The sequence below is a fragment of the Dichomitus squalens genome (assembly GCF_000275845.1).
Source record: "Dichomitus squalens LYAD-421 SS1 unplaced genomic scaffold DICSQscaffold_20, whole genome shotgun sequence".
Lineage (NCBI taxonomy): Eukaryota > Fungi > Basidiomycota > Agaricomycetes > Polyporales > Polyporaceae > Dichomitus > Dichomitus squalens.
The window spans coordinates 437,403-461,828 of record NW_006766902.1 but is presented as its reverse complement, the minus strand read 5'-3'; the positions used below and the strand labels follow the sequence as shown (position 1 = coordinate 461,828).

Below are 24,426 nucleotides of genomic sequence, written 5' to 3'. Positions count from 1 at the left end.
CGGGGACAATCGTCCCAAATTTCTCTTATCGCACGTCCCTCGGTCCTCGGGACAGCGCTTAATTCCCTCGTATGGAACGAAATTGCTGTTGCCGAGGATAGCCGAACCCGGATATGGTATGTGGACATCTAAACGCCCGATTGCTTGAGCGCAAGAACTACCCTTCCACACTGTGTCGATGACTATCAGGGCTCAGTGTCAAAATCTCACCATATAAAGTTGCTGAGAGAAGGAGATATATGTCGCCTTGTTGTACACCAGAAATGGGGCACACCCATGGGCACGGTGAGTATAGATTTGGGCGGGAACCAGTCCCAGATTTGGTTTTCGTGTAAATCTTGTACAGAAACTGGGCTGGTGACTTCACTTCTGGGTCGCCTCTGATGAAATTTGAGGAGAGGTGAGCTGTAAGAAGTCTATATAGATATATACAAAAACCTGAGGCAGTAGGATAGAGGGAGGGTCAGAAAACGCGCAGTGTCCCGAGGACCCATGGTGTCCCGAGGACCCGTGTATGACTGTACATCCCGAGCCTATAAGTTGCAATGCATGTCGTTTGCCTCCCAGATGCCACCGAAACTATATACACGACATGATGAATCACTCGGTACGAACAATAGCGAAGGACTGCAATAATTTCTCCATCCTGTCCAATTGACTCGTGAGCTCCGACATTTTACTCTCAAGAGCGGCTAACCGCTCCTGCGCCTTGCTTGTTTCGTCCGATGTACTGTCGTCTTGCGTCTTGCAGACGACAAGATTGTGCGTCGCAAGGTGGTGTTCGTCGTGGAAGAAGCCTGCATGCTGCTCGTCGCATTCAGAGCAAATGAAAGCGTTAACCGTCTCTGTAAGCCTCGTCAGCCAGCACGGAGAGTGGCTTGGATGTTCCCGCACTACGTACCTGGACAGTCGATGCAGTAGAGACAGGGCATAGAGACGACAGCCGCACATTTGATACACCGCGGGACGACAACCTCGCCCTCCGACGCAGAGTCTGTCGACATCGTCGTTGTCACTCGCCTCAAAGGCGCAGGCACGACTTTCGTTTCCGGCAAGTTCGTCGGCTCATCCTTGTCATCCTCTTCGCTTTCCTCGTCCTCCCGTTGCTTCGCCTCCTCCAATAACCTCTTCGCGCGCTCAAGCCCAGCTTTCGCGCTCCGCAGGACCTTTCCGATCTCGCGGTAGTGTAGGATCGCCGTGCGGATCTTGACGAAATTGTGAGTAGGAAGATGAGGAGTGGTGAAATCGTCGCGCGTCTTGATCGTGCAACCGACGCATGCGAGTTTGTCACAGAAATCGAAGGTGAACCGAGATCCGCACTCCATGCAGACTATGCGCGTGCCGAGAATTGGCTCGCCACAGTGGTCACAGATAACTCCGCTGTCAGCGAGGTCAATACAGACCTTCACCCAGGATCAAGAAACATACGCACAAATGCTCGATGACGGATCTCTGCCGGATGTCCTGCAGGACGTAAAAGCACCGCACGTCGTTGAACGTCGAGCGCTGGTCGAGCACTCCGAACCGTTCGACGTCCTCGCTGGTCAGAATGCCTTCTTCCTCTTTCTGTGCGAGCTTCAAGTACTCTAGCCGCAGGTCTCGCCGTTCTTTAATATACGACCACGAGAACATCTTCCTTCGTACGTCATTGCGCACCACGGTGAGTGCGTACTTCCATAGCGCTCTGATCCTGTTCTCTTTGAACTCCTTGGGGTGTGGCCGGTCGACGAGTACTTCGGGTGGTACGCGCTTGAAGAGGAACGTGTATGGCTGATCGTCCTTCTCGTATCCCCACCTCCCGGACAGCGTCTCGCCGTCGTCCTCGAGCCTACCCGTCCAGTACGACTTGCGGAAGCGTGCGATGTATGAGCGCGAGATGTTGTATTCGACCGTCCCATCGTCCTTCGTCGTGTAGTCCCCAATCAAGTTATAATCCGTCCCGTTCGCGCCATTTGCACTCGCCTCGTATGTCTTATGGTCCATGGACGCGTGGAAGCAGAACGTATACATGGATGTGATGATGTCGCCCTCGCTGATCAGGAAACCATTCCAACGTCCTAGACTAGACGTTCTGTTAGCCGACTGACAACGACATGAAGGGAGGAGAACTGACATCAGGCGTACAGCATCGTCAGCCGCTGCGTCATTCTCCGTAATAGGGTCCTCCACACAAGGAGGGTACAAGTCTGCCCCAGCAGACGGATAGTTGAGGAGCTTGTTGACGTCGACATCCTGGTCCTCTTTCGAGTCGTCGTACTCGACTTCCATGAACTCAAGCGTCCGCAGGTTGTCCAGTGACCAAAACTTCTCTGAGTCGTGCCAGTAGTCAAACTAGTAGTGGAAAGCGTGATGGGCATGAGCTCGCAGAGATGATGGAATCAGTTGTGCGACGTACCAGCTCGCTTGCGAAGACCTTAAACTGTTCGGTGGCATCCAGTTTCTGCTGTTTAAATGAGGCTGTTGGCATGTGAAGCTCGTAAGGGAAACTCACGCCCTAGTGCAGAAGATACACAGTATGTCAGACGAACCTAGCAGATCGTTATGGCGGTCTGTTATGGCATCAAAGACCCAGACTATGGTGTCGGCAGAATCCCACAACTCGTCCTTGTGGATGACCGTCGTTCGACACAAGCGGAATATCTCGAAGTCGCGGTGTAGAAGAAGCCACAGAAGAGGGAAGAGATACTACGAGTGACTGCATATCAGCTTCACTGGCGGTGCAGATTGATGACGACAATATGCTCACCTTCTCTATGCGGCCGGGACCTGTGGTGAGCAACAAAGTGTCCATTGCATCAATGTCATACTTGACTGTCTCTAAGCCCTCGCGCAGACGCTGTTCCTCTTCTTCGACATAACTTTTGAAACGCTCTTGAAGAGCATCGGATTGGTAGGTGGTGACGAGGGAAGACGTCAGCGTGGATAGCTTCCGCCACACCGTTCGCAAGTATTTATCGACTGCGTTCCGGTTCGCCGGATGAACCTGCGGTCGGATAGCGAACATCTTCGCGAAGATCTCTACCATCATGTCCCTATACTTCGTTGCGGTCATCTGCCATCCGATCGCCCAGTAGGCAAGCCAATGAGGGAGGCTGCAGTGGTAGTCGTTGAGGATCTGATCTAACACGTCAGCCTCCAATAAAGGACATACCTCCACCCTTTCGGTCGCGATGCAGTGAACTGGTTGACTTCAGCGATGGTAATGAACCCCGACGCGTCATCGTCAAATGCTTCCGCTATTGCCTGTAATCTGTTGATGTTGATCCATTCCAAAGCCCATTCGTCTTTATCCGCCACCCTGCTCACGGGAGCTTCTCCATGAGCGTGAGTCTTACGCTTCTTCTCTGCCTGCTGGCGGTAGAAGTCGCGTAGCGCAAGTACGAAGTGCCGTGCTTTGACGTGTCCAGGCCATCGCTATATGGTGCGTCATTGATGTGCTTCTGCAAACTTGTCAACGCGGCTACACCCACCATGTCCTTCCAGATTTCGTGAATGTCCTTGGAGTGGTCAGTCAGTAGATGCTCCTACAGTGAGATAGCAGGTGGAAACGTACAGGATCGATGATCCTGTCGTGCGGACCAGAGGTGATCGCTTCTATAACACGGTCGCCTTCATGGTGTACCATCCGTCGCATCTCCTCAGCCAGCTCCCTCTGCTGCATCTTGAACTTACGCTCAAACACCTCCAAATTCTTCTTAATGGCGAGCTCGGGGCTGTCGAACAGCTCCTGCTTCACTACGGCCAAGTCATCTCCTTCTGAATGGCTATTGTGTTCCCCCACATCCTTCCCGGTCCCTTGCTTCGTCTGGTCACTAGCCACAGCAGGGCGAAACTTCATCAACTCCTTTAGCGCGACGTTGTCGGCCATGACCACCGTCGGCCCACCCTTCTTTTGCACGAGAGCGGCGAGTTCGAGCTGCTCCGGCGAAATGGCCTTGGAGAAGAAATCTAGCACCATGTCTATCTTCGCGTCGATAGCCTTCAGTCTCCGATTGGCGTCGTCGACGCCTACGCCGATGTGGATCGAAAGTGCGAAGGTGACCGCCTTGCGGCGTTTCGCGAAAAGGTCGATAAAGCCTGACAGCGTCCCGTCCCAAATGCTGCCCTTGATAACTTTGACGATGAGCTTCTTTTTCGCGTAGGTATCACACGCATTCGCGCAGGTCTTGATGTCTTCTGAGATCTGTTTGACGAGTTCTTGTAAACGGGCCTTGATCGTCTGGCCATCGGGCCCGACGGACTCCTCGTCCTTGATTCCGCGCAGCCTAAAGGGAGTTCAAGATGGCTCTCATGTACTTACACAAGACGTACTGAAGAAGCGCTTCCATCAAGTCGCGCATCTCGACGAACAGCACACCGATTTTCTTGTCATTGTCCCGGCGCTTCATATCAAGCTCAACAACGACACGGAAAGCGCCCACAGCGACTGCAGATTCAAACAGGACCATCAGAACGTGGCCATCGGCAAAGGGAATATAAATTAGACGGACTTCCGATGAACGGATGAATTTTGGCGACCTCGTCCAAAGCCTTCACGATGCCCGGGAGACTGTCGACAAGGGTGTTCACGCCCTCGCGGATAGTCTTCATCGCATCGCTCTCATATACCGTCTTCATCGGCGACGAGTAGCTCTGCGCACTAGCGACATTGGTCTGGATAGAGTTGACCGCCGTACCTGAGAGTGGTTCGTGAGTAGCGCATCGATGAAGACAGCAAGTACTGCTCCTACTGGTTATGTTCAGAACTTTCAGGGATCTTGAGCCCTTGTAATCCTGAACATCTTCACCAGCGTCTCCTATGGCCTGAAAAGCCCCATCGAGTTGCTTCGCCATGTCAAGGTCCTCCGTGTTACCGTTCAATGGCTTAGGGAAGTGGATGGGTGGTAGGGCAGGAGGTGGTTCATCTGGTTTGGGGATCCTCGACGCTGGGCCAGGGGATTGCGACGTCGAGCGGGACTTAGGTGTCTTTGGACGTCTACTGAACAAAGGCATGGCGGAGAAAAAGGGCAAACCGTCCACAAGTAGGCGGAAGACTTGAGCTGAACGTCTCAGGCCCCTTCAGTTATCATCGGAAGATGTATTGGAGCCCAACGATGAATGTTCCAAGCTCGGGCTAGTGGCCGCCGCCAATTGACCAAATCGGCCGCGTGGATCAGTAACCAACGCATAGTCTGACAGGATAGACATTCACTTGAAATACAAGGGATTCCTGCGCAGACGTCTGCGCCAGTAGGATTGGCAAATGGCCAGTCTTGTCAGATCCGATGCCGGCGGAGGGTTCTTATCACTGATGTAGCCAAGGCAATTGAACAGATGAGACGTTGGAACATTTGCAAAAAAAATGGCCGAAGACCACAAAGCCGTGCTTCTCAGTGCCCACGCGCAGTCAATACAAATTGGCGTTTTACACATCGGTCTCCGGTGTACCTCATTCCGAATAGTACCTGGTTATAATTAGTAGACCAACTGCAATTTCCCGAACGGCACCAGCGCGTAGATTGATCGTACAAAGTCATGAGTCGGCATATTCCCTGCAGCTTAGAGACAAGCCGGGCTCGAGTATTGGGACATACCTATCATTTTAGTGCCCTCCTCGCTCACCACCACATCGCTTCCTATCGAGGACGGGGTGTCTCAGCGATCGGTTGGCAAGTGGCGACAAATGCACAAAATCGCCAGGTAGAGTGACATCTACGCTTCAAAACCTGTATGGACATTGCATGTCATGCAGCTGCAGACTGAAAGAAGCTTGCCATGCATTGCGAGCACAAGAAGGACTATGGCAGTCGTGGGTTAGGGAGAGGAATCGTGTCTCATTGCCGCCGCCATGCCGATAAGGGTAGCCGCGCATTGGCAGGGTTCAGCAGCCTAGCTGCCTAGGTCGTCCTTCTCTTGCATAGGCATCTGCTCTGGCAAACGCATCCCTCGCTTTTCATCATCTTGAACAAACACCCTAAAGACGATTCACCGCTGAGACGTGAATAACATGACGAGGGTTAATAGTGGTATCGCTGAGCGTGTGCACGGTGGGCAGCGTGGGACTACTGACCATCGAGGGCGAAGGAAATGCCGTCGGCTTGCCGTCGTATCTTGACCCTCTGCTAGCCATGTCCGTCCACGAGAAAGCTCCCCTCCTCGCTGATGACAAGACTTCGCCTTCGCGCCTACCAGCGAAGAAGTCTGAAGCCAAGTTTCGGCTGGTCATCCATGGAGGCGCGGGAACGATGGACAAGTCGCGCTCGACTCCAGAGCTGCGTGCCAAGTATAAGGCAGCGCTGACTCGCGCACTGCTCGCGGGATACGCAGTGCTCGCAGCGGGAGGAGATGCAATGGACGCAGCAGTCGCAGCGGTGTCTTCGATGGAAGGTGCGTAATTGAGTTCCGTATCTTACCAGATGAAACGAGCCATCTGGGCGTGTAGATTGTCCGCTCTTCAACTCAGGGAGAGGTGCGGTTTTCAACGTCGCAGGAAAGGTAAGTCCGACTCATGTCTCTTGTGCTTCCCCGCAATAACCTCGAAAAGAACGAGCTCGAGACATCTCTCATGCTTTCGCGCCCTCCGTCGACCCATCCCTCCATTCCGTCCACGCGCCGTGGCGTAGGGATAACCCTCCTGTCCCACGCACGTAACCCTTGCAAGCTCGCGCGCACCCTGTACCTATCCCCTGGCACTGCTCCACATACTATGTTCTCGGGTGCTGCGGCCGAAAGCCTCGGGGAGCCGCTCGGCGTCGAACTGGTGGACGAGAGCTACTTCTTCACGGAGCAGCGCTGGCGCGAGCACAGACGCGGCTTGGGTCTTCCCGAGGAACCGCTACCCTACCCATCCAAGCCGGGAGGAGATGATGAAGACAACACACAGGTCCCGCTAGATCAACTTCCGACGGGGACAGTAGGCGCGGTTGCACTGGACGTGCAAGGTTGCATCGCGTCAGTGACCTCCACAGGCGGTCGGACAAACAAGCTTGTCGGACGTGTCGGAGACACACCAAGCATGGGTTCCGGCTTCTGGGCGGAGGAGTGGACAGTGAAAGGCTGGCCCAGAAGAGTGTGGCGACACATACGGGGTAAGAGCAAGCATGTTGCCGTGGGTATCAGCGGCACTGGCGACGGCGACGTGGGTGGTTCTGCCTTTGAATTCTCTAATCTCTCTCTTATGAGGATCTTCATTGTCTAGTATTTCATACGACTTGCGACAGCTTCCACCATCGGCCGCAGGATGAAGTACATGCATGAGCCTTTGTCTGTTGCTGCCAAAGCGTGCATCGAGGAACTTCGCCGTGATGGAGGCATTGGAGGCGTGATCGCTCTCGACAATGCTGGCAATGGTGAGCTCTGACTCGATCTGTAACAGCAGCTGCTCATTCCCATCCTCATGATGTGCCCAGTATCGATGCCATTGAATTGTTCCGGAATGTACAGAGGCGTGGTATACGAGGATGGCGTGCCCAAGACGGCCATCTTCGACGACGACGAACTGGACTGAGTAGAGCTTATGACTCAATGTCATCAAATAGGAACACGCTGAGTCTGATATCAGCGGACTTTACTTCGTCTGACTCGGCGTATTTCTTGAATGCATATTGTTATACCCAGCATTGAGTTTCTCCACCTCTTTCTACATTCAACTCGATGCTGTTCGGCATGGTCTCAGCGATAACTTCTCCTTCTACACAGTATGTCCTCCGTGTCGATCCTCAATAGCAGAGTCTGATAGATCTACAACGGCTCGTAATCGGTAACGCCGCTAGCTTTTTCGGCCGTCTTGCACCTGGATTCGTTCGAAGTCCGGTGTCTCGAACTTCATCATCATTCGGGCGCCCATATGCGCCGTGCTTGTCTCTCCCATGGTAGCACTCGGTAACGTCGCTGCTGCGGTCGTCATTGGGATCCCCTACGGCTTTTTGGAGCACATAAGTAAATATTGCGCAATTGTTGCTTTCCAAGCGGATCCTGTAGGTCGAATGATATCGTTATGCCGTGCCCTGTCCTGGCTGTTTTGACTGCTCATATGTCTGAGCTAAGGCGTCGGAGGATATCTCTGGCAACGCTGGAGTACATATTCCTGCTCTTTGCCGAGTCGCACGGGTCTGACATTGGTCAGCGTCCGTTGGGGCAACCAGCAACGGTGCACTACTTGCTGGCCAGCATAGATGGCGGCAACCTGTATTGTTGTAACGGGGTGAGTGATCACGATCGCGTCTCTTCCTTACTCCAGAGCTTTTTGATCAACGGCATGTCCAGCTGAGAGGCCTTGCCGGCGCAGCCTTCATCTCTTCTAAAACCCTCACGCAACGGGTGAGGGTTGCAATTGAGAACACCATGACGGAGAAGGCGTGACAGGGAGGTATCAAAAGAAGAATATGACGATCACTGGACTTCCGACTATGGACAATATTGCAGTGCCAGCCAGGTTGTGAATTGCAACTCAGATCTCATACGATGTTGCCGATGATGAGCTCTGGTGTTTCACAGCCTTGTCAGGCTTCGCAGCGTGCCTAGCGAATGTTTCACACTTCCAGACGCAGGTGATCACCTCAATCGCCTCAATCCACCTTCTCACTTGCAAGACAAATCGAAATTTCCACGTGACTCATGTCCGGGCAGGACTTTCCATCCTCAATGTCTCTACCAAGATTGAGGCCCTGCGCTGCTGAAGAAGGTGAAAGCAGATGTCCATGTCCTGCCTCTTTCCAGCTATATGCTCTGAACTCTATCAATCCATTCGGCGCCGTATCGGCTCATCGCGCCGCTCGTATCGACGTCTGTCGGGGCGATTCGTTGCTTTTCCGGAGCATGAAAAACGGACAGAGCTTCGCTCTCATGATACCTGCATTATCAAACCGCAGAACTTGCGGTTCGCGGCGCCCTTGACACTGGTATGTTCTATATTTAATCCAAATAGCAAGTTCATAACCAATGGCACGGCCCCCCGGCAGACGTAACCTTGATTCTGGCTGCCAGGGCGTTCAGATATCGGCGCGATCCCTAGTACATATAGGACTGCGCCGTACTAGCGACCCAAACTCTTGTCACCCGTACTCGACCTTAGGCAACACTGTCCCTGCCCCACCTGCCGATCTGAACCTCAGCATGCTAAGTCCGACACCCGAGCCTAATGTTCCTACCTTGCTGCCTAGGAAGACAAGCCTTGTGGAGCGGTGAATGGCATATAAATATGACGACCTCGCATCCGTGGACATAATCTTCACACATCTTCCGTATCTTGAGGTTCCCATCTCGACATGCAGGTCCAAAGCACCCTGTTGCGCCTCTGTAAGTACACAGCCGAAAGTAAGGATACTTACTAAAACGAATGTTAGCTAATGGTTCTGCGGTTGCCCGAGGTTCGGGGCACAAGTCTTCACATCCCGAGGCTACAAAGCCTAGAAAGACAGCGGTCAGTATGATTCTGAGAGACTCTACCCTCGTGCCAGCCGAAACCCTCGCTACAACTCTAATTTCTAGTGCGAATACTGTCACAGCATTCACAAGCGATGTATTGGCCGGCTGCCCTGCGCGCGCTGTGTCGCTAGAGGGATCTGGGAGGACTGTACCCCGCACCGCCGTCGAAAGCATATCCCGGCTTTGCTTTTCCCGGTCCAAGGGATATTCTCCCCGAAATCAGAGTTGGCGCAAAGCGAGAACTCCTTATTAGCATTCAGCTCCGAGGTCTTCCCAACCAACATGCTAGGAGAAGTTGTTGTGAGTATCCTATCATGTCCAACAGCATCACAGACCCTTGACCTACAAGCAATGTTACCATTGTATAGGCGGACCGAAGCAACAACATACTTCCAACTCATCCACTCAGCCTAACGACGCCATCCCCCACTGCTCTTCCTTCTCATGGTATTCCGGACACCCAGCTCGGTGCCACAGGCCAATGGCAGTTTCCGTATGGAAGCGAAGCGTCTCAAACTCCCGCAGACTCGATATACATACATTCGGGGCTGGCTATAGATCGGGGCTCCCATCCCGTGTATGCTGATCATGGAAGGCTTGAGCTAACAGCTACGAGTCCGTATCCGGAGTTGATGCCGGACGCCATGAGCTGGAGGATGCCTTACGCACAGTTTTTAGATACACTATATCCCTGTATATGGAATCGATGGTCGAGCAGGTCTATGGAATACTTAGTAGGAGCAAGTCTAGTCCGACTGTACCAAGACTCGACTCGCTACCAGCGCTAAAATAATTTCAAGCGCGCTAATGGGTGTTGTAAACGCCCATAAACGTTGCTTGCTCACAAGTCGCCAACTTTCCCCCAAGTCCTTCTCCTCCGACCACGGCCATTCTCCCCTCGCAGCTTCTTTGACACCTCCATACTCCTTTTGCTACACTAGCCGTCAATATCCTGTGAGGTTGCTCACAATAGTGTGCTAGGATCACGGAAGAAGCAAATGCTTGCGCGACAGTCTTTCACACGTGTCTGCCCATGCGTCGGAGGACGCTGCCTCACAGGTATGCATCATGATTTCTTCTATGAGACGTGACGCTGACGTATGGGTAGCGTCTTTCTCTGGGCTGCGCGAGGTCGGTAGGCAGGAGTTCCGCAGAAGGGACTTCTCCACTGCATCGAAGTGCGTTGCGTGTCACGTTTGAACTCCAATCGCTAACAGTCCCGTAAGGCCCAACTCCATCTTTTCTCCTGAGGCGGATCCATGGGACGAGATTTTCGATGATATCAAAGACATGCCGCGCGTCCAACCTCCACCGACTGTTAATCCACGCAGTCTCAAGTCGGCGTCCATCGGGCGGGTCAATTCCCAGGATATTCGGAAAGTCGCCATGACCCGTCAGGAAAGCGTAAGATTCAGCGAAATGTTCGACTCTATCTTCAAACCGAACTCCAATGCGGCCGCAACAGGCGGTATCGGCGAGGTTCCCGGCGACAGCCCTGTCGCCGACCAGCTTCGTACGGCTAGACGTCTCCGCTGGACCAGTGACGCGGACCAAGAGCTTGACCGCAAAAAGGAGGAGATGGAGCTCTGTGAGAGCGACCTCCAGCTGCTCGAATGGGCCATGCGTGAAGTCTTCGGCGAGTCTGAGCGCTACGCTGAAGCCGCTGCACGCACTTCGTCTGAGTCCAGGCCCTTCTCTGTTTCGACCAAAAAGTCCACTCCGGACGCCTCCTCAGACTTAAACCTCCCCCTTCAACCGCTCTCCTACCCTCATCTCCTCGCTGCGCTCATGCGCACCTTCCGGGACAAGTACCGCGACCCGCACCTCACACTTGCGATGTTCGACCACGCGCGGAACCTCTCGATCGCGTCTTTCGTGTTTGGCTGCACGACGCCCGCGTACAACGAGCTGATCGAGACGCGCTGGCGGTGCTTCCGTGACCTGCGCGGAGTGACAGATGCGCTCGAGGAGATGCGCGTAAACGGGATCAAGATGGACGGCCGGACGCGTATGCTCGCGGAGACGATCCGTCGCGAGGTCGGCGAGCGCACGCTCTGGCAGGAGGAGAGCTCGCTTGGGTCCGGGGAGGTCTGGGAGATGGTCGCGCGCATCGAGCGCCTGACGGTCGTCGAGACGCCGAAGACGAAGACGAAGCGCCAGAGCATTACTGCCACTAGTGCGAGCACGAAGCCGACGGAGCACGCTCCTGCGAGGCGGTCGCGCAGATGGGGAGCGGATCAGGAGATGTGGAAAAAGGAGGCGCTGGATTCGGACGCTCGAGACAATTGGGGCTTCGACAAATGGGCACCGAAGAAGACCAGACCGGCGCAGAAGCGGCCCCTTCTACTCTGATAACCTATACCTTCCCCTTGTAGATCGGAGCGGTGATGGAGGATGCTACCGTACTATCAGATGCTAAGTAATATATCATAGGTGCATAATCTCTACTCGACTACCCCCATTGCGCAGACTCGAGCAGACTAGAACTAGTGAGGTGGTATTGGAGACTTTCACGACTGGATTTGTAAGTCCTTCCGTGAGTCGTACAAGAGCAGATGAATGTCCGTACACAACATCTCAGCAGGGAGATTACAAGTGGGTGTAAATGGTCAAGTAGTTACGGACGCACAAAACGGCGCACTCGCTTCTGCAATTATAACAATCATGTAATCACAAAGATGGGCAATTGACGCTAACTGATCTACTCTTAGGTCTCGGTGGCCCTTGTTCAATATGAATGCATGTCTTCATATCCAGGTATTTGCAATTCTCAAAACATTGGTCAACACGTACGGATTGAGTCCACTCAATGGCTCTGCAGGGTATATGGACTCGGGCAAATTATCATCAGATGTGCGCTTGCACGACTACATTACGCAGGGTTTGGCGAGTTTCGCCATTACAGTGATTTGCAAAAAACACTGCAGGTCGTGGGCAAGGCTATTTGTTGCTATTTGGCATCCCCGGGAAGCGCTTGCCCGGGACGGAACGGCTCAACATTCTCTGTACTTATTTGCATTTGAATCTGATAGAGTACGAGGAGGGATGTAGGAAAATTACTTCCCTTTGATTCCGAAGCAGCCATGGAATTGCCAACTCAAGCATTGTTATAATAGATACAATGGTCCTGAGCGCCCAGTGCCCGAAACAGAAGTTCGCGCCGTAAACGCCCGGGAACAAACATGGGCAAATAGCTCGCCGCGCGGATGCGACCTGCAGTGTTTTTTGCAAATCACTGTAATCGACTACGTGAATACGTGGCTACGCAGACCGGTGGCTACGCAGCCCACTACGCTCAGTCGTACACATTCTCCACCATCTAACGGCGCAATTGGCTACCACAGACGACGTCTCCGCGGATCGTTCAATGAGAACTGCTCGACTAGACTATTCATGTTTCCATTGCTCGCGTCGATCACAGGCATCGCCCATCCAGTGGTAGCAGAGCCTAGTGCAGTCGTAAGTCGGGAAGTGGTGTAGTCTGCTGCGACCCATTGAAACATTTCAGGTATGGGTTGAGTCTGGGAAGTCGGTGCGAAATGCTCGACGCTGGCTCTTGCCATAGTCACTGAACCGTCATGCATAGTCCACTGGTTCGGGACCAGAGGAGCGTAGTAGTCGAGCGGAGCATGTGGAAGACGCCCGCCTGTGAACGTTGTGTTTGACTGGTGGGTACCTTGCGCTTCCTGGTAACGACATCAGCTGCTATACGACTGCCATATCACACCCCGACTGGTAAAGAGCGACTCACCTGTAACAGAGACAAGGCTTCGTGCAGTTGTATCTCAGGATACAACATGCTTGAGTGGGCAGCCGTGTTCAATGGAATGTCGCCCCTCGCGTGCCTTGTGGGTTGACCATGCCACTCTGCGGCAATCGCGGGCTCAAGTGGTGTGTACCCGCTGGGAGCACTACCCTCCTGTGGTTTGTGCGGCCCTCAGTGCACCGTGAGTGCTCACATCCTTACCGCCCTCTAGTATAGCACTCACCGGAGGTCCAGACAGGAACTCTTCCTGGTCCAGGACAACGTCCAACGAAGGTGCTTCACCAGCCGACAAGAAGGAGGATGTCGGAAGCGTCGGTGAGCACGAAGTTGACTGTACGAGCGAAGACCAGTCATGCTTCTGACGCTTGTGCTCGAAACACTGTTCGGCGCGGCCGGCTTTGCGGCAGCGTTCGCATGGGAGTGGGCCCACGCATCTCTTATGAACAGTGTGGCAGGACTCGCACTGACGGAGAGAAATCATGTTAGCATACATCAAGGCCAGGTACGGCCATTGCCCACTGCGCGCTTGCCGACTCTTCCCCCGTTCCTCTCTGACGCGGAGAAGCTGCGCGTTCTGAGCCGAGCTGTTGGGAAGGAGGCTCATAAACGGGGGTGACGAATTCCATGGTACGCCCAAACATACTAGAGAAACTTGAAGTCTGGGGCATGGTTAGCTTAACAAGGGACAATGACCCCGTGAGGGACTAGGGGGACGAATGATGGCGAATGACACAAGCATAGCGAATTTATATGTGTCAGAGGTCTGTTGGGGCAAAGGTCGTCTGTATTGGGCAGAGATTCAAGTGCTTATATGGCTATGGCCAAGGCTCCCGTTCCTCTTCTGTCTGCCAGGGAACGTTGTAACGGTCCACCGAACGGCCAGTGCAAGGCTACTTCTTCGCCGACTCGGCCTGTGCTCGACCGATATGCGTACAAGCTTCTTCGCCGCTGTGCAAGCCTCCGCGGCGATAGCGGTGGATGAAACAGCGTACATATAGCTGTTTTCCGTCCATCCGTTTCAGCTGTGAAGCGTCAACCATAAGTACGGCTAGACCCCGTAAGCGGTGCCCCTCTGCCAAAAAAAAGACATACCCAGCCTGATTGCGTGCGGTATTCGGACGATCATTGTCGGTTGACAGCATGAGTTCATCGGAGAAGCCCACCCGCACTTGTTTCGCCGATCGATGCTACCTGGTGCCGGTGCACAAGGCGCGAGCCACAGATACAGAAGCTTCTATCCCGAGTACCTCGACGACAACACGCCTCGTATGAGCATCTAGGGCACGTCGTGTTTCGTAATTACCAGCAGCTAATACGATGTATTGTGATGCTTTTTGGTACAATTACAGGGGGGGAGAAGTAGCTAGGACTAGCAGGTATGGAACTACTGACGATCATATCACTACGGTAGTCGTACTGTGCTTTGTGCCAGCCAGGGGGATCGTATTGAGAGAGCACGCGCGAAAAGCAAGAACAGAAGAGATCCGAGTCCGAGTTCCGAGGTCCAGAATGTTCGTGTTCCGTCCACGCGTTAGCGTGGACATGGCCGCCAGCAAACGAGCTTAGTTGCCAACGAGCGGCGCACGCTCCTCGTCGAGCGAGATCCCACGGCCGCCGTTGCGGATCTTGAGCCCGACGCCGATGGCAGCCTTGACGACCCAGACGAGCGAGAGGATTGAAAAGGCGAGCGCGGACCAGTGGATGAACGCCGGGTGGCGCTGGTGCGCGAAGATGGCCCAGAGCGACCACGAGATGGCGATGCTCGCGGGCAGGTCGCCCTCCGAGGACGAGAAGGCGTACGTCGCGGCCGTCGCCTCGAGGAAGAAGCTGTGGAAGTCAAAACGTCAGCTGCTGCCGGCGGAGCGCACAAGAACGACGGGGGTCATGATTGACGTCATAGGATAGCGCAGATGCGAATGTTCGGGAGGGGTGTGATTGAGAACGTGGGGGAAAGGTGTACGTACAAGGCGAGGAACGCAAATACGTCAGTCCAGACTCCGGCGCGCTCAACTGAGGCGTTGATGCCGAATGCTTCGAACGCGGTGAGGATGACAAGCACAGTCGTCCAGCCGTGATAGAGCGAGAACGGGAGGTGGACAAAGACCTCGTCCGCAGTGCTCTGAGGCTCGTGGTACTTCTTGACGATGTAGTAAATGTGCTGTGCGCGCAGTCCAGGTCAGATGGTGAAACTTCGGCGGCGCTATAGTTGTAAGTGTATAGTACGTACCGTGACAGCCGAACTGACAAGGAGCGCGAAGACGAAGGCTGCGGAGTGCGTCAATTGAGTTAGCAGCCGCGTGCGGAATCGGCGAGTGGAGCGTGAGGTCGTGTGCGTACCTGCGATATAGTAGTGCCTGCCCCAAAGGTTGACGTAGATGGCGTTGAGAACGGCAAGGAGGGGCAGCCGCCAGCCAACACCGTCAATAATAACTTGCTTGCCACCCTCGAAGAACTGGTAGATGATGGTGCCGAGGAGAAGTAGGTGGATAAGAGACCTGCATCGACGTTAGGACAAGAGCACAAAGGGAGGTCGCCGGGAGCGTACCAGATGAGGAAGGCCCACGGGGCGGGAGTCACGTAGGTCTCCTTGCCGGTGTAGTAGATGTCACGAGGCCCGGTGACGGTGAATATGTTGGAACCGAGGAAGAGGAAGTAGGCTACGACATTGATAATCTAGCAGAGCGAGCGTTGAGCTTGGCTGCATACGAGAACAAAGAGAGGACGAGGTACCTTGAGAAAGAGACCGTCAGACCAGTTGCTGTGGGATGGCATTGTGAGGTCTTGGCGTCGAGGAAGTCGTCAAGGGCGTGCTGGGGGTGAGGGAGTGAGGGCAAGGGGCGGTGGGGTGAGGTGATGAAGGCTTTATAGACGTGGAATGAGACTGGCGCAAGATTGCAGGCAGCGACGCCATCAAGCACACAGCCCGCGGTTGACGTCAGTTCCGGGGGGCCTTGTGCGGGCACGTGGACAGTCGGCACGTGAACAGCCGGCAGGTGGACACTTGCCCTGTTTGGCTTCCCAGACGCCGAGGGGGTCCCACGCGAGAGTCGCGTGCGGGTCGAGGAGGCGTCGCGAGCGTGGCAGGGAGTCGGACGCCGAGTCGGACACCGAGTCTTGGGATGTCGACCTACGCGCCCCGCCATTCGCCCTCCGCGTTCTCCACCCCCGCTGCCACCACCCTCTTCCGCCGCCTCACATGGGAGGGCACCGTCCCCCTCGAGATCCGCGTCGACCCCAAGGAGCTCCCCGCAAACTCGGACCGCGGCCTCGAATGCTACTACATCCAGGCCCCCCGCGTCAGCTACCTCCCCCTCCTCGTCCCGGAGATCAAGCGCTTCCTCATGGACGTCGTCTTTGACGAGAACGCTGCCAGGGTCCTCAAGGAGGAGGACTGGTGGTTCGAGAGCGACGAGGGAACTCTCCTCAAGTGGTCCGTCCCCATTCCGCTCGTGTGCCCTCCGGCGACCATGCTCACCTCGAGGTTGTACTTACCGCAGGCATTGGCCCATCGGGCTTATCTACGACAACCATACCATCACCCTCTCCGCCCGCCCGAATGCTGTCCCCTCTTTCTTCACGCCTCTCCGTCTCATCCTCCACCTTGCTTCCCCGCCGACCGAGAAGCTGCTTCTCGCCCCCAACGCGGAAGCATGCAAGCAAGCCTTCATGGGCCAGCTGAAGGAGGCCGACTTCATCCGCTGGGGCAACACCAAGCGCATGACAGGCCTCCGGAAGGCGGAGCAGGATGGTCTCTGGGAAGGCATCAAAGAGCGTAAGCCACTTGGTCTTGTCCCCGTCCGTTCTGCCCCTCCTGTAGCTGAACCTCCTCTGCTCCGTGCAGACAACTTTGACGAGTATTGGCGCGTTGCCTCAAAGATCACACCCACCACAGCACCAACACGGTCAAACTCTCCACCGCCACCGCCTTCTTCGACATCACTACACACCCGCCCACCATCTGCAGATCCGCAGTCGAGTGCCGGCCCCGACAAGGATGGCGCGACGAACGTCCGGAACGTCCCCGTCCGAATCTATCTCCCGGACGGGCCGGTCCTGCAAGATCTCGTCCCTCCAATCTTAGAAGACGGTACGTCCCACCTCTCCACGCACATGTCTTTCCTGTTGCGTGCGTCGCACGCAGCTCCTGCGCAGCCAGCAGCTCGCAGCCCGCAGCTCCCCCTACTTGTGCTCGCATGTCGAGGTACTAACACTTGCTGCGCGCGCAGGCACGATGCACGTCCTCTCGACGTTCCTGACCGCCCGACTGTCGCTCCTCTTCCCCGAACCGAGCTCCGGGAAGCCCAACCTCGGGTACGCACTCATCCAGGGCGTACCCGCCCCTCCTGACACGGAGATGGCGTGGCTCGGGGCATGCATGGCGGGCGCGGACGGCTGGGTGAATGTCTGTGTTGGCCTTTTGCGGGAGAGCGCATGATACCCAGAGCGCTCCTTGGGTGCGATGGGGGAGTACTCGAGGTGATACTAGATATGGCACAGATCGAACGTGTACCAGTTCTGCCGACGAGAAAATTGCGACATCTTCGTATCATCGTGCCGGATCGGCGTGTACATGAAGACTACTGGAGACAGCTTGGAACGGGTAAATTATCCTACTGAGACGGCCTGTGGACAGTACGCAGGACTCGCACAAGGAGACATTGCGGGATATTTCGGCACGAAAAGCTATGTGCAACACTGGAACCAGTGCCAACAACCGTCCGTAAGAAAAGATGAAGTCAACTCGAGTCGGATTCGCGTCCAACACCATGATCGAGGTGAAGGCAGTCAACGTCTGGTGCACTCGGATCGTCTTGAAGCCACTGCCGTGGACTTGCACGGCGCCGAGCGCAGTCGAAGAGCATTGCGGCCTACGTGCCGGCCAACGACGTCGCAACCAAGCCTAGCAAGTCTGGCCGAGTCGTTCCAGGCGGGGTTTCCGCCGTCTGCCGAACTTCCGGGTGGTCCCTCATCCACTGCGACCTTAACCTGTGGACGCATGGCTGAAGCCAATGCTCGGTCCTTGATATGTCGGCGGTACGTCTTGGGACATCCGGGACGTCAGGCCGTACGACGCTGATGAGCGTCGGGGCGTAGAGGACATCGGGGAAGGTCAGCTCCGCAGGTTCCTTATTAACGGCGACGCGTGACGATTCTGTTGTCACGTATATGAGCCGGCTTTGTATCAAACAGACATGCATACTGATATTGTGGCGTTGGATCCAATGAATGCGAAACGCACCTTCTGCAGTCGGCGCAGGCTGGTTGTCGGCTTGTGAGAAGTGTGCAGTCACCGGCTAAACGAGAAGACGCACAGTCTATTGGGACGGACAGTAACATAGATATGAGGTGTGGTCGGGGCCCAAACATACCGTTACAGTAGTCCCATATGACGAGGCGAAGTCCACGAAGACAACATCGTGCTACACACTTGTGTCTTCCACTGGAATGATATAGCGCATATGTCTAATCACGACTGACCCATCATTCGCACCAGACGATAGCGTCTTTCCCTCCGGGGAGAAAGCTAAGAGCCAGACCGCGTCCTTGTGCTCGGAGAATATCCCCATGCATGATCCATCGTCCGTTCTCCACAGCCGCACCTTCTCGTCCGATGATGCGGATGCAACATGCTTCCCGCACGGCGAGAAGCACGCGGCCCCGACCCCGCCGGTGTGTCCTTCGAGGGAAAGGATCATGGTGCCGCTGTATGTGTCGAGGATCTTCGGTGTATCGCCCCAGAAAGTAGACAGCATGCGCGTCCCATCCGACGAGAATGCCACTACGGTTACCCGCCTCGTATGCATTCTTGAGAAGACGAGACACTGTCCCGTCTGCACATCCCAGATCCGAACACCACCATCCACATATCCAGTGGCAAGGCATGTGCCCTGAAAATTCAATGCGGCGGCGCAGCACCGTGGACCCGCATTTTCGTCTTTCTCGCCCTTCGCGACCTTGTCTTCCTCGTTCTCTTCATCTATAGCAGCCTTATCCTCAGTATACTCCCCTTCTGCGACACGAAAGTTGTTGTGCATCGCGCCGCGCCCGACATCCCATACGCGGCACCTCTGTGAGCCTATCAATACAAGCCAGCGTCCGTCGAAGGAGAAGTAGACATGGTAAAAGTCGTTGGTAGACATGTCCAGCAGATGGAGCTGTTGGAATTTCCGAGTGTCCCAGAGCCGTACCGTGTTATCCCAAGATCCAGATACAATCAGAGTGCCGTCGGGCGACCAGGCACAGTGATCGACCGCTTGAGTATGCCCTTAAGGGTTGCGATCTTCCGGGCGCCTTGACTGACGTCCCAGACCGCGATCTTTCTGTCCCTGCCCCCGGATGCAAGATGCCGACTATCGGGGGAGAATGCGAGTGAGGGGACAGATCCAGTATGTGCCACCCATTCGTGGACGAGCTGCCCGTCGGAGTCCCACAAGATGATAGTGCAGTCCCAGGATGCCGTGGCGAGACGCGAGCCTTCTGGAGAGTAGACAAGAGACGAGAGCCGCTCATCATGGCCGAGAGCGATATCTATGCAAGGGGTAAGTCATCTGGAGACGGTCATTGTAAGCTGTGCCGTAACAAACCTGCGCTCGAAGGTATTTTGAGTGATCCACGCTCCGTCAGCTTCGGGAAATATTTCCCGAGCTCTTCAGACCTAAGAGCCTTTCCCCAAGAGCGAGTATGGAGGTCGCCGAAGGGCAAGAGTTGTGGATGACGGTAGCTGAGCAGCGTCTGGTCCAATCAATTCAGAGCACAGGTGAAGATTGGCTTCGTCACCTCCAATCCACCACAACAGCTCCCCAACGGTCGATTGTAGCTCTACAGAGACTTCATTCAACCTTGGCGGATGGAACTCCTTCGATATCTTGATCAATGCCTCAAACCGATCCTGATTAGTGGATACCGTGAGGGTGAAGGTGAGGGTAAGGGTGAGGAGCTCAGGCCAGTGTCCTGTGGGTTGTGATCTTGTCGTTACTATACCGCCAACTGCATAGTATTGTTGCGAAATTTTCTCACCGCAGAGTAATAATGCTCTGGGACCTGAAGGTATGCTGAACGTTATGTCCAGCGATAATATCTCCACGGTGGATTGAGCCGAGTCGAGTAACAACTTCGTCGCCGTTTCGTGTACGTTATAGCCTATCTGTCACAGCGGTGTGTGTCAATCAGGCATAGGGGTAGAGAAGCGTCATAAGGGGCTAACATTGATATTTCTGAGCTCACGTCGTTGAGACCTCAGGCGTTGTTCGAGCACGGCACCATTAGCGGCCGTCCCCCCGATTCCCAGGCGCTCGCAGCATAGGTCTTTGATGGCAGTAAAAGCTAGGAGTACTCGGCAGAGCTCTTGAATCGTCCTGAAGGAGAGCGAAACAAGAGATAGAGAGGTGATGTTTGTCCCAAACTTGTGACAACATGTTAAAAGGGGTAGCGGAAGGCTGAGCCCGCCCAGGGGTTGTGGTTACGCCGGACTCGACCATTGAGTGTTGGTGAGATTGGGGAGTATGTACAGCAAAGGAAAGGGCATGAAGGTGGTTGGATCTGTTTTGATCGAGTACACAAACGGACAGAAGTGGGGGTAGGCCTCGAGGAAGTCACGAAAGGTAATGACCTGCGCTCTATCCATGATATCAACATCGGCGACCATGAGGCAAAGGCTACGGGGGCGGAGTTGATGAAATGTCAGGGAAAAGCTGTAAAGAGTTCTCCCGTCGTCGCCAGAAAGGCTGATGATCCTCTCGATGAGCTCCCATGCGAGGCGAGGAGAGGCAAACACGATGGGCTGAGTCACGAAGCGCCCGTCTCCTGTCGAATTCATCTCTCTGTGCAGCCCGAAGAGGTCAATCAATGTCGGTGTATGTCTTAGGAATCGAGAACGTACACGTGAAGAGATTGCTCCTCAAGTGCTGTTTCTCCAAGTGAGCACCTCGCGAGTTCACCGAGTTCTTTCTCTTACGGGGTACCAAATCAGGATGCGTCAGTTGCGCTGAATGTCGAGGAGGACGAGCCGAACTCCGTTCTGTAGGCTATCGCCTATTTGATGCCCCTGTCGCGCCCGTTATTGTGCGACCTCGATCGCTCCCGAAGCTGGTCGTTTACATATATATCTGTGCATATATAAATATTTTGGGGGGGGGATATGTAGTACGCTGTATAGATCTTCTGTACACTTGGATGTTAGTCCGCGTCCCTGAGCACACTAGTACTTACTTGCATGCCCCATCTCGATGTTGATTAATATTGCTGCCACATATGACGGTGCATCTGTACAAAAAATAGGTGGGCAAGGTCGCGCGCGGTGCGTTCAAGTCCGTGATCGTGTTTGGTGCTGTTTTCCAGGTCCCAGCGTCTAGATTAACCCGGTTCTGTACTTCGAGCTGCGAGGATATTCAGTGTTACTGTACGCTTATCTCGTATTTTGTTACATTGAGGTCCTAGTCCTTACTTAAAACTCAATTGCTGGTTTCTCGGTAAGCATGAGCAGAAGCACAATGTAAGATCTAGGTGTTGTACTCGATTGCACTGAGGTTTGATGGCGGCAAATGAACTGATATGCTCGGCTATTCTCGGCCAGCGCTTGGCTTTCATCTCGAAGTCAGTCAACCTCTCCTGTCGATGACATCGGCGGAGATATATGCATTAATAGTGATAAAGGCATCTAATAACACACAGAGATCATTCAAAAGGCATGCTAGGGGAGACAACACCCGATAAAGGTACACGGTGAGGAGGATGCCCCGGGCGCTGAATCGCTTAGATTAGCTGCTATGCATCCGGATCAATCCAGTCCGATCTACTCGACAACGGAGTCAAACTGCAGTCGTGCTTTCAGTGTCAACTCCCAGGTCCTACGACAAGGTATTCTAGCCTACTTCCTAGACAAATATGCTCGCTAAGGTGGAAACCACAAACAACAGTAGAAACACACAGCAAGACCTGAGAGTACAATAAATGTACAATTATACCTCCATAGCCACATGCATATTCACGAACTGCGCACGTTGTGGGAAGCCGTCGTTGCACAGCACAACAGATAGCTGTATTCTATGGGCGCCTCCCGAGGTATACACGGACCCCACAACAGGCTGGGCCCACAACCTCGATGCTCCCTTTCCCCGTCGCCTTCTCCTCCCGCACCGACTCTAGAACACGACATTATCGCAGCACGCGCGACGTCCTCCTGACCAGGGCGCGCATCACGAACCTCGGCTTTCTGCTACTTGCTGGCTTCGCCGCGCTCTCGTTCCTGCTGAACCTCTGGCACTACTTTACCGACCTCACAACCTATGAACCGCAAGAGGGAAGGGGTCCGTACTCAGCCCCGAGGGGCATTTGGGAGACGCTTCAGAGAGACAAGTCGTTGGAGGAGATAGACCATTTGGTTATGGTGCCCGGTCACGCTATTTGGAAGGGTATGAGCGTAGAGGAGAGGCTGGATGAAGATCAGTGGGTGCTAGAGCCATACCAACGCGGAGGAGGGCGTATTTCTGCATTCTTTGCGCAAATTGTAGGAGGGTATGTTTCACCGTCAGGGCTTCATAATTCAAGAATTATTGGTGCTGACGACGGTTACAGCGCAGAGCTCGCGAGGGAGGACGAGCACTCGCTACTTGTCTTCAGCGGGTGAGCGGCTTCCAGTGTGATATCCAGCGTCGACACAATCTCATGGCAATGCTATCTCCTAGAGGTCAAACAAGACCCTCCTCAACAACGACAGAAGCAGAATCCTACATGCGCCTTGCCTCCGTCTCCGACATCCTCCCGTCCTCCCACTCTTCTTCCACCCTGCGCGCAACTACAGAAAACTACGCGCTCGACTCGTACCAAAACCTCCTCTTCTCCATCGCCCGCTTCCACGAGTACACCGGTCGGTGGCCCTCCAAGATCACCGTCGTCGGCTACGAGTTCAAGCGCCGCCGCTTCACCGAGCTTCACCGCGCCGCGTTACGCTGGCCCGCGGACCGCTTCGACTACATTGGAATTGACGCAGATGGCGACACCGAGCTGGCGCGTCAGGGCGAGGTGCGTTCTTCTCTTCCCGCACGCCCAGGAGGATGCTGATAAGCACCTTGCGCGCAGCTGCAAAACGGCTACCTGCCATACACGCAGGACACGTACGGCTGCCACGACACCCTGCTCTCCAAGCGGCGCGCGCGCAACCCGTCCATGCGCTTCCACCCGTACTACTCGTCCGCCCCCGCGCTCGGGCCCCTTCTGAACTGGTGCCCTGGGCGCGCGGAAGGTGGCCAGACCGCAGTGTACCCGGGGCCTCTGCCGTGGGACCACGGGACGGCCTTTGGGCGGGACTCATAGAGTGCAAGTGCGCATGGATAGACCCCAAGCCGCAAAGTACGGGTCGACGCGCTCGCTCTGCCGCCGTTGTGCAGCCTCGATGTCCGGTGCTTGCGCTGGAGCGTAGACGACCCGCCGGAACAGAGAGCTCAGAGGGAGCTCTGGGCAGCCTGCGCGGCTCTGCTCTTGGATGGGCGTTGTCGCGCACGCGCTAAACATCAGAGGGGGCACACCGCACCTCAAGTATCATGCAGTGGTCAGACATGGGCGCATACTGCTTAGGGTGTTGTACTTCCACTGCCAGCTGAGAAACCGCTTGTGTGTAGTTATACCCAATACGCCATGAGGGGTTGTATCATGCGTGCCTCCGGGTGCCATTGCGTAATCTCCACGAACACTCCAAGAACGAAATCGTGTACAGGAAGTAGAACCAGCCAAATCAGGGTCCCAGGAGCAGCTGCAATTTCTGAAGGTAAGTGCGGTGCAACAACCCGGTAGCCTCGCGCGCACAGCTACGTGGTCTCGAAACCAACTTCAATATATCATATTATATACCTGCCGTTCTGTAGCCCTAGAGACCTACGTCCGGACTCACATGTAATCATTCCCAACAGTCCAATACAACCCCACGCCCGCTTTCGATGCCGAGGAATGTTCCAGAGTAGAGCATTAGACGGCGCGAGTATCTGACTGAGAGTTTGTTATAGGACTTCATTCGCGAGCCAAGTGGCCCTTGAGATGGCTGGATGTGTCAAAATAATCTTACAGCAATGACAATGCACGCTGTCGAGAGTTTCCTAGGTACAGAAGTGGTGCGTACACAGGCAGTGGTACGTACAAAGGAGGGATGGATGACCAAGAACAGGGAGTGTACTGTTTGGTGATGCGGGTTGATACACGAGGGCCGACACGCGAATACATAAACCAGATAGAACATAAACAGTGGTAAGACGGCGGCAAAATTG

At 54.7% G+C, this 24,426-nt stretch overlaps 7 protein-coding genes across 7 annotated transcripts; 4 read left to right on the top strand and 3 right to left on the bottom strand.

Annotated features, from left to right (window-relative positions):
- Window positions 1–323: 323 nt before the first annotated feature.
- Window positions 324–5,020, bottom strand: DICSQDRAFT_181372 (uncharacterized protein). The gene is made up of 13 exons (XM_007366821.1): window positions 4,731–5,020; window positions 4,491–4,676; window positions 4,312–4,426; window positions 3,554–4,265; window positions 3,471–3,497; window positions 3,152–3,414; window positions 2,747–3,092; window positions 2,529–2,685; window positions 2,396–2,457; window positions 2,114–2,331; window positions 1,433–2,062; window positions 902–1,380; window positions 324–845 (listed from the first exon to the last, which is right to left on the bottom strand). Exons 1-13 carry the CDS (start codon window positions 4,990–4,992, stop codon window positions 601–603), a joined length of 3,702 nt encoding a protein of 1,233 aa, XP_007366883.1. The 5' UTR covers window positions 4,993–5,020; the 3' UTR covers window positions 324–600.
- Window positions 5,021–6,084: 1,064 nt separating this feature from the next.
- Window positions 6,085–7,661, top strand: DICSQDRAFT_155788 (asparaginase). The gene is made up of 5 exons (XM_007366820.1): window positions 6,085–6,366; window positions 6,422–6,474; window positions 6,524–7,117; window positions 7,178–7,328; window positions 7,389–7,661. The coding sequence occupies exons 1-5, from the start codon at window positions 6,108–6,110 to the stop codon at window positions 7,484–7,486; spliced, it is 1,155 nt and encodes a 384-aa protein (XP_007366882.1). The 5' UTR covers window positions 6,085–6,107; the 3' UTR covers window positions 7,487–7,661.
- Window positions 7,662–10,280: 2,619 nt separating this feature from the next.
- Window positions 10,281–11,757, top strand: DICSQDRAFT_162049 (uncharacterized protein; the record flags this gene model as incomplete). The annotated part of the gene is made up of 3 exons (XM_007366819.1): window positions 10,281–10,464; window positions 10,514–10,583; window positions 10,623–11,757. Exons 1-3 carry the CDS (start codon window positions 10,404–10,406, stop codon window positions 11,755–11,757), a joined length of 1,266 nt encoding a protein of 421 aa, XP_007366881.1. The 5' UTR covers window positions 10,281–10,403.
- A 2,976-nt stretch (window positions 11,758–14,733) lies between these two features.
- Window positions 14,734–15,943, bottom strand: DICSQDRAFT_63031 (uncharacterized protein; the record flags this gene model as incomplete). The annotated part of the gene is made up of 6 exons (XM_007366818.1): window positions 14,734–14,998; window positions 15,136–15,329; window positions 15,399–15,436; window positions 15,509–15,666; window positions 15,717–15,844; window positions 15,902–15,943. The coding sequence occupies 6 exons, from the start codon at window positions 15,941–15,943 to the stop codon at window positions 14,734–14,736; spliced, it is 825 nt and encodes a 274-aa protein (XP_007366880.1).
- A 347-nt stretch (window positions 15,944–16,290) lies between these two features.
- DICSQDRAFT_107561 (uncharacterized protein) lies at window positions 16,291–17,715 on the top strand (the record flags this gene model as incomplete). Its single annotated transcript, XM_007366817.1, has 4 exons — window positions 16,291–16,601; window positions 16,669–16,943; window positions 17,013–17,258; window positions 17,398–17,715. 4 exons carry the CDS (start codon window positions 16,291–16,293, stop codon window positions 17,604–17,606), a joined length of 1,041 nt encoding a protein of 346 aa, XP_007366879.1. The 3' UTR covers window positions 17,607–17,715.
- An 876-nt stretch (window positions 17,716–18,591) lies between these two features.
- Window positions 18,592–19,688, bottom strand: DICSQDRAFT_62819 (WD40 repeat-like protein; the record flags this gene model as incomplete). Its single annotated transcript, XM_007366816.1, has 2 exons — window positions 18,592–19,002; window positions 19,473–19,688. Coding segments are annotated over 2 exons (627 nt in total), but the record flags the coding sequence as incomplete, so codon positions are not given.
- Window positions 19,689–22,271: 2,583 nt separating this feature from the next.
- Window positions 22,272–23,843, top strand: DICSQDRAFT_107557 (uncharacterized protein; the record flags this gene model as incomplete). The annotated part of the gene is made up of 4 exons (XM_007366815.1): window positions 22,272–22,684; window positions 22,745–22,792; window positions 22,855–23,191; window positions 23,249–23,843. 4 exons carry the CDS (start codon window positions 22,272–22,274, stop codon window positions 23,480–23,482), a joined length of 1,032 nt encoding a protein of 343 aa, XP_007366877.1. The 3' UTR covers window positions 23,483–23,843.
- Between the last annotated feature and the right edge of the window lie 583 nt (window positions 23,844–24,426).

Bases quoted from the DNA above. Each gene is read 5' to 3' on its own strand.
- DICSQDRAFT_155788 (XM_007366820.1), top strand. From the start codon at position 6,108: ATGTCCGTCCACGAGAAAGCTCCCCTCCTCGCTGATGACAAGACTTCG. The intron at 6,367-6,421 runs GTGCGTAATTGA...CTGGGCGTGTAG, and splicing joins AGCGGTGTCTTCGATGGAAG to ATTGTCCGCTCTTCAACTCA. The intron at 7,329-7,388 runs GTGAGCTCTGAC...TGATGTGCCCAG, and splicing joins TCTCGACAATGCTGGCAATG to TATCGATGCCATTGAATTGT.
- DICSQDRAFT_181372 (XM_007366821.1), bottom strand. From the start codon at position 4,992: ATGCCTTTGTTCAGTAGACGTCCAAAGACACCTAAGTCCCGCTCGACG. The intron at 4,266-4,311 runs GTACGTCTTGTG...AACTCCCTTTAG, and splicing joins TTGATGGAAGCGCTTCTTCA to GCTGCGCGGAATCAAGGACG. The intron at 3,498-3,553 runs GTACGTTTCCAC...GACCACTCCAAG, and splicing joins ACGACAGGATCATCGATCCT to GACATTCACGAAATCTGGAA.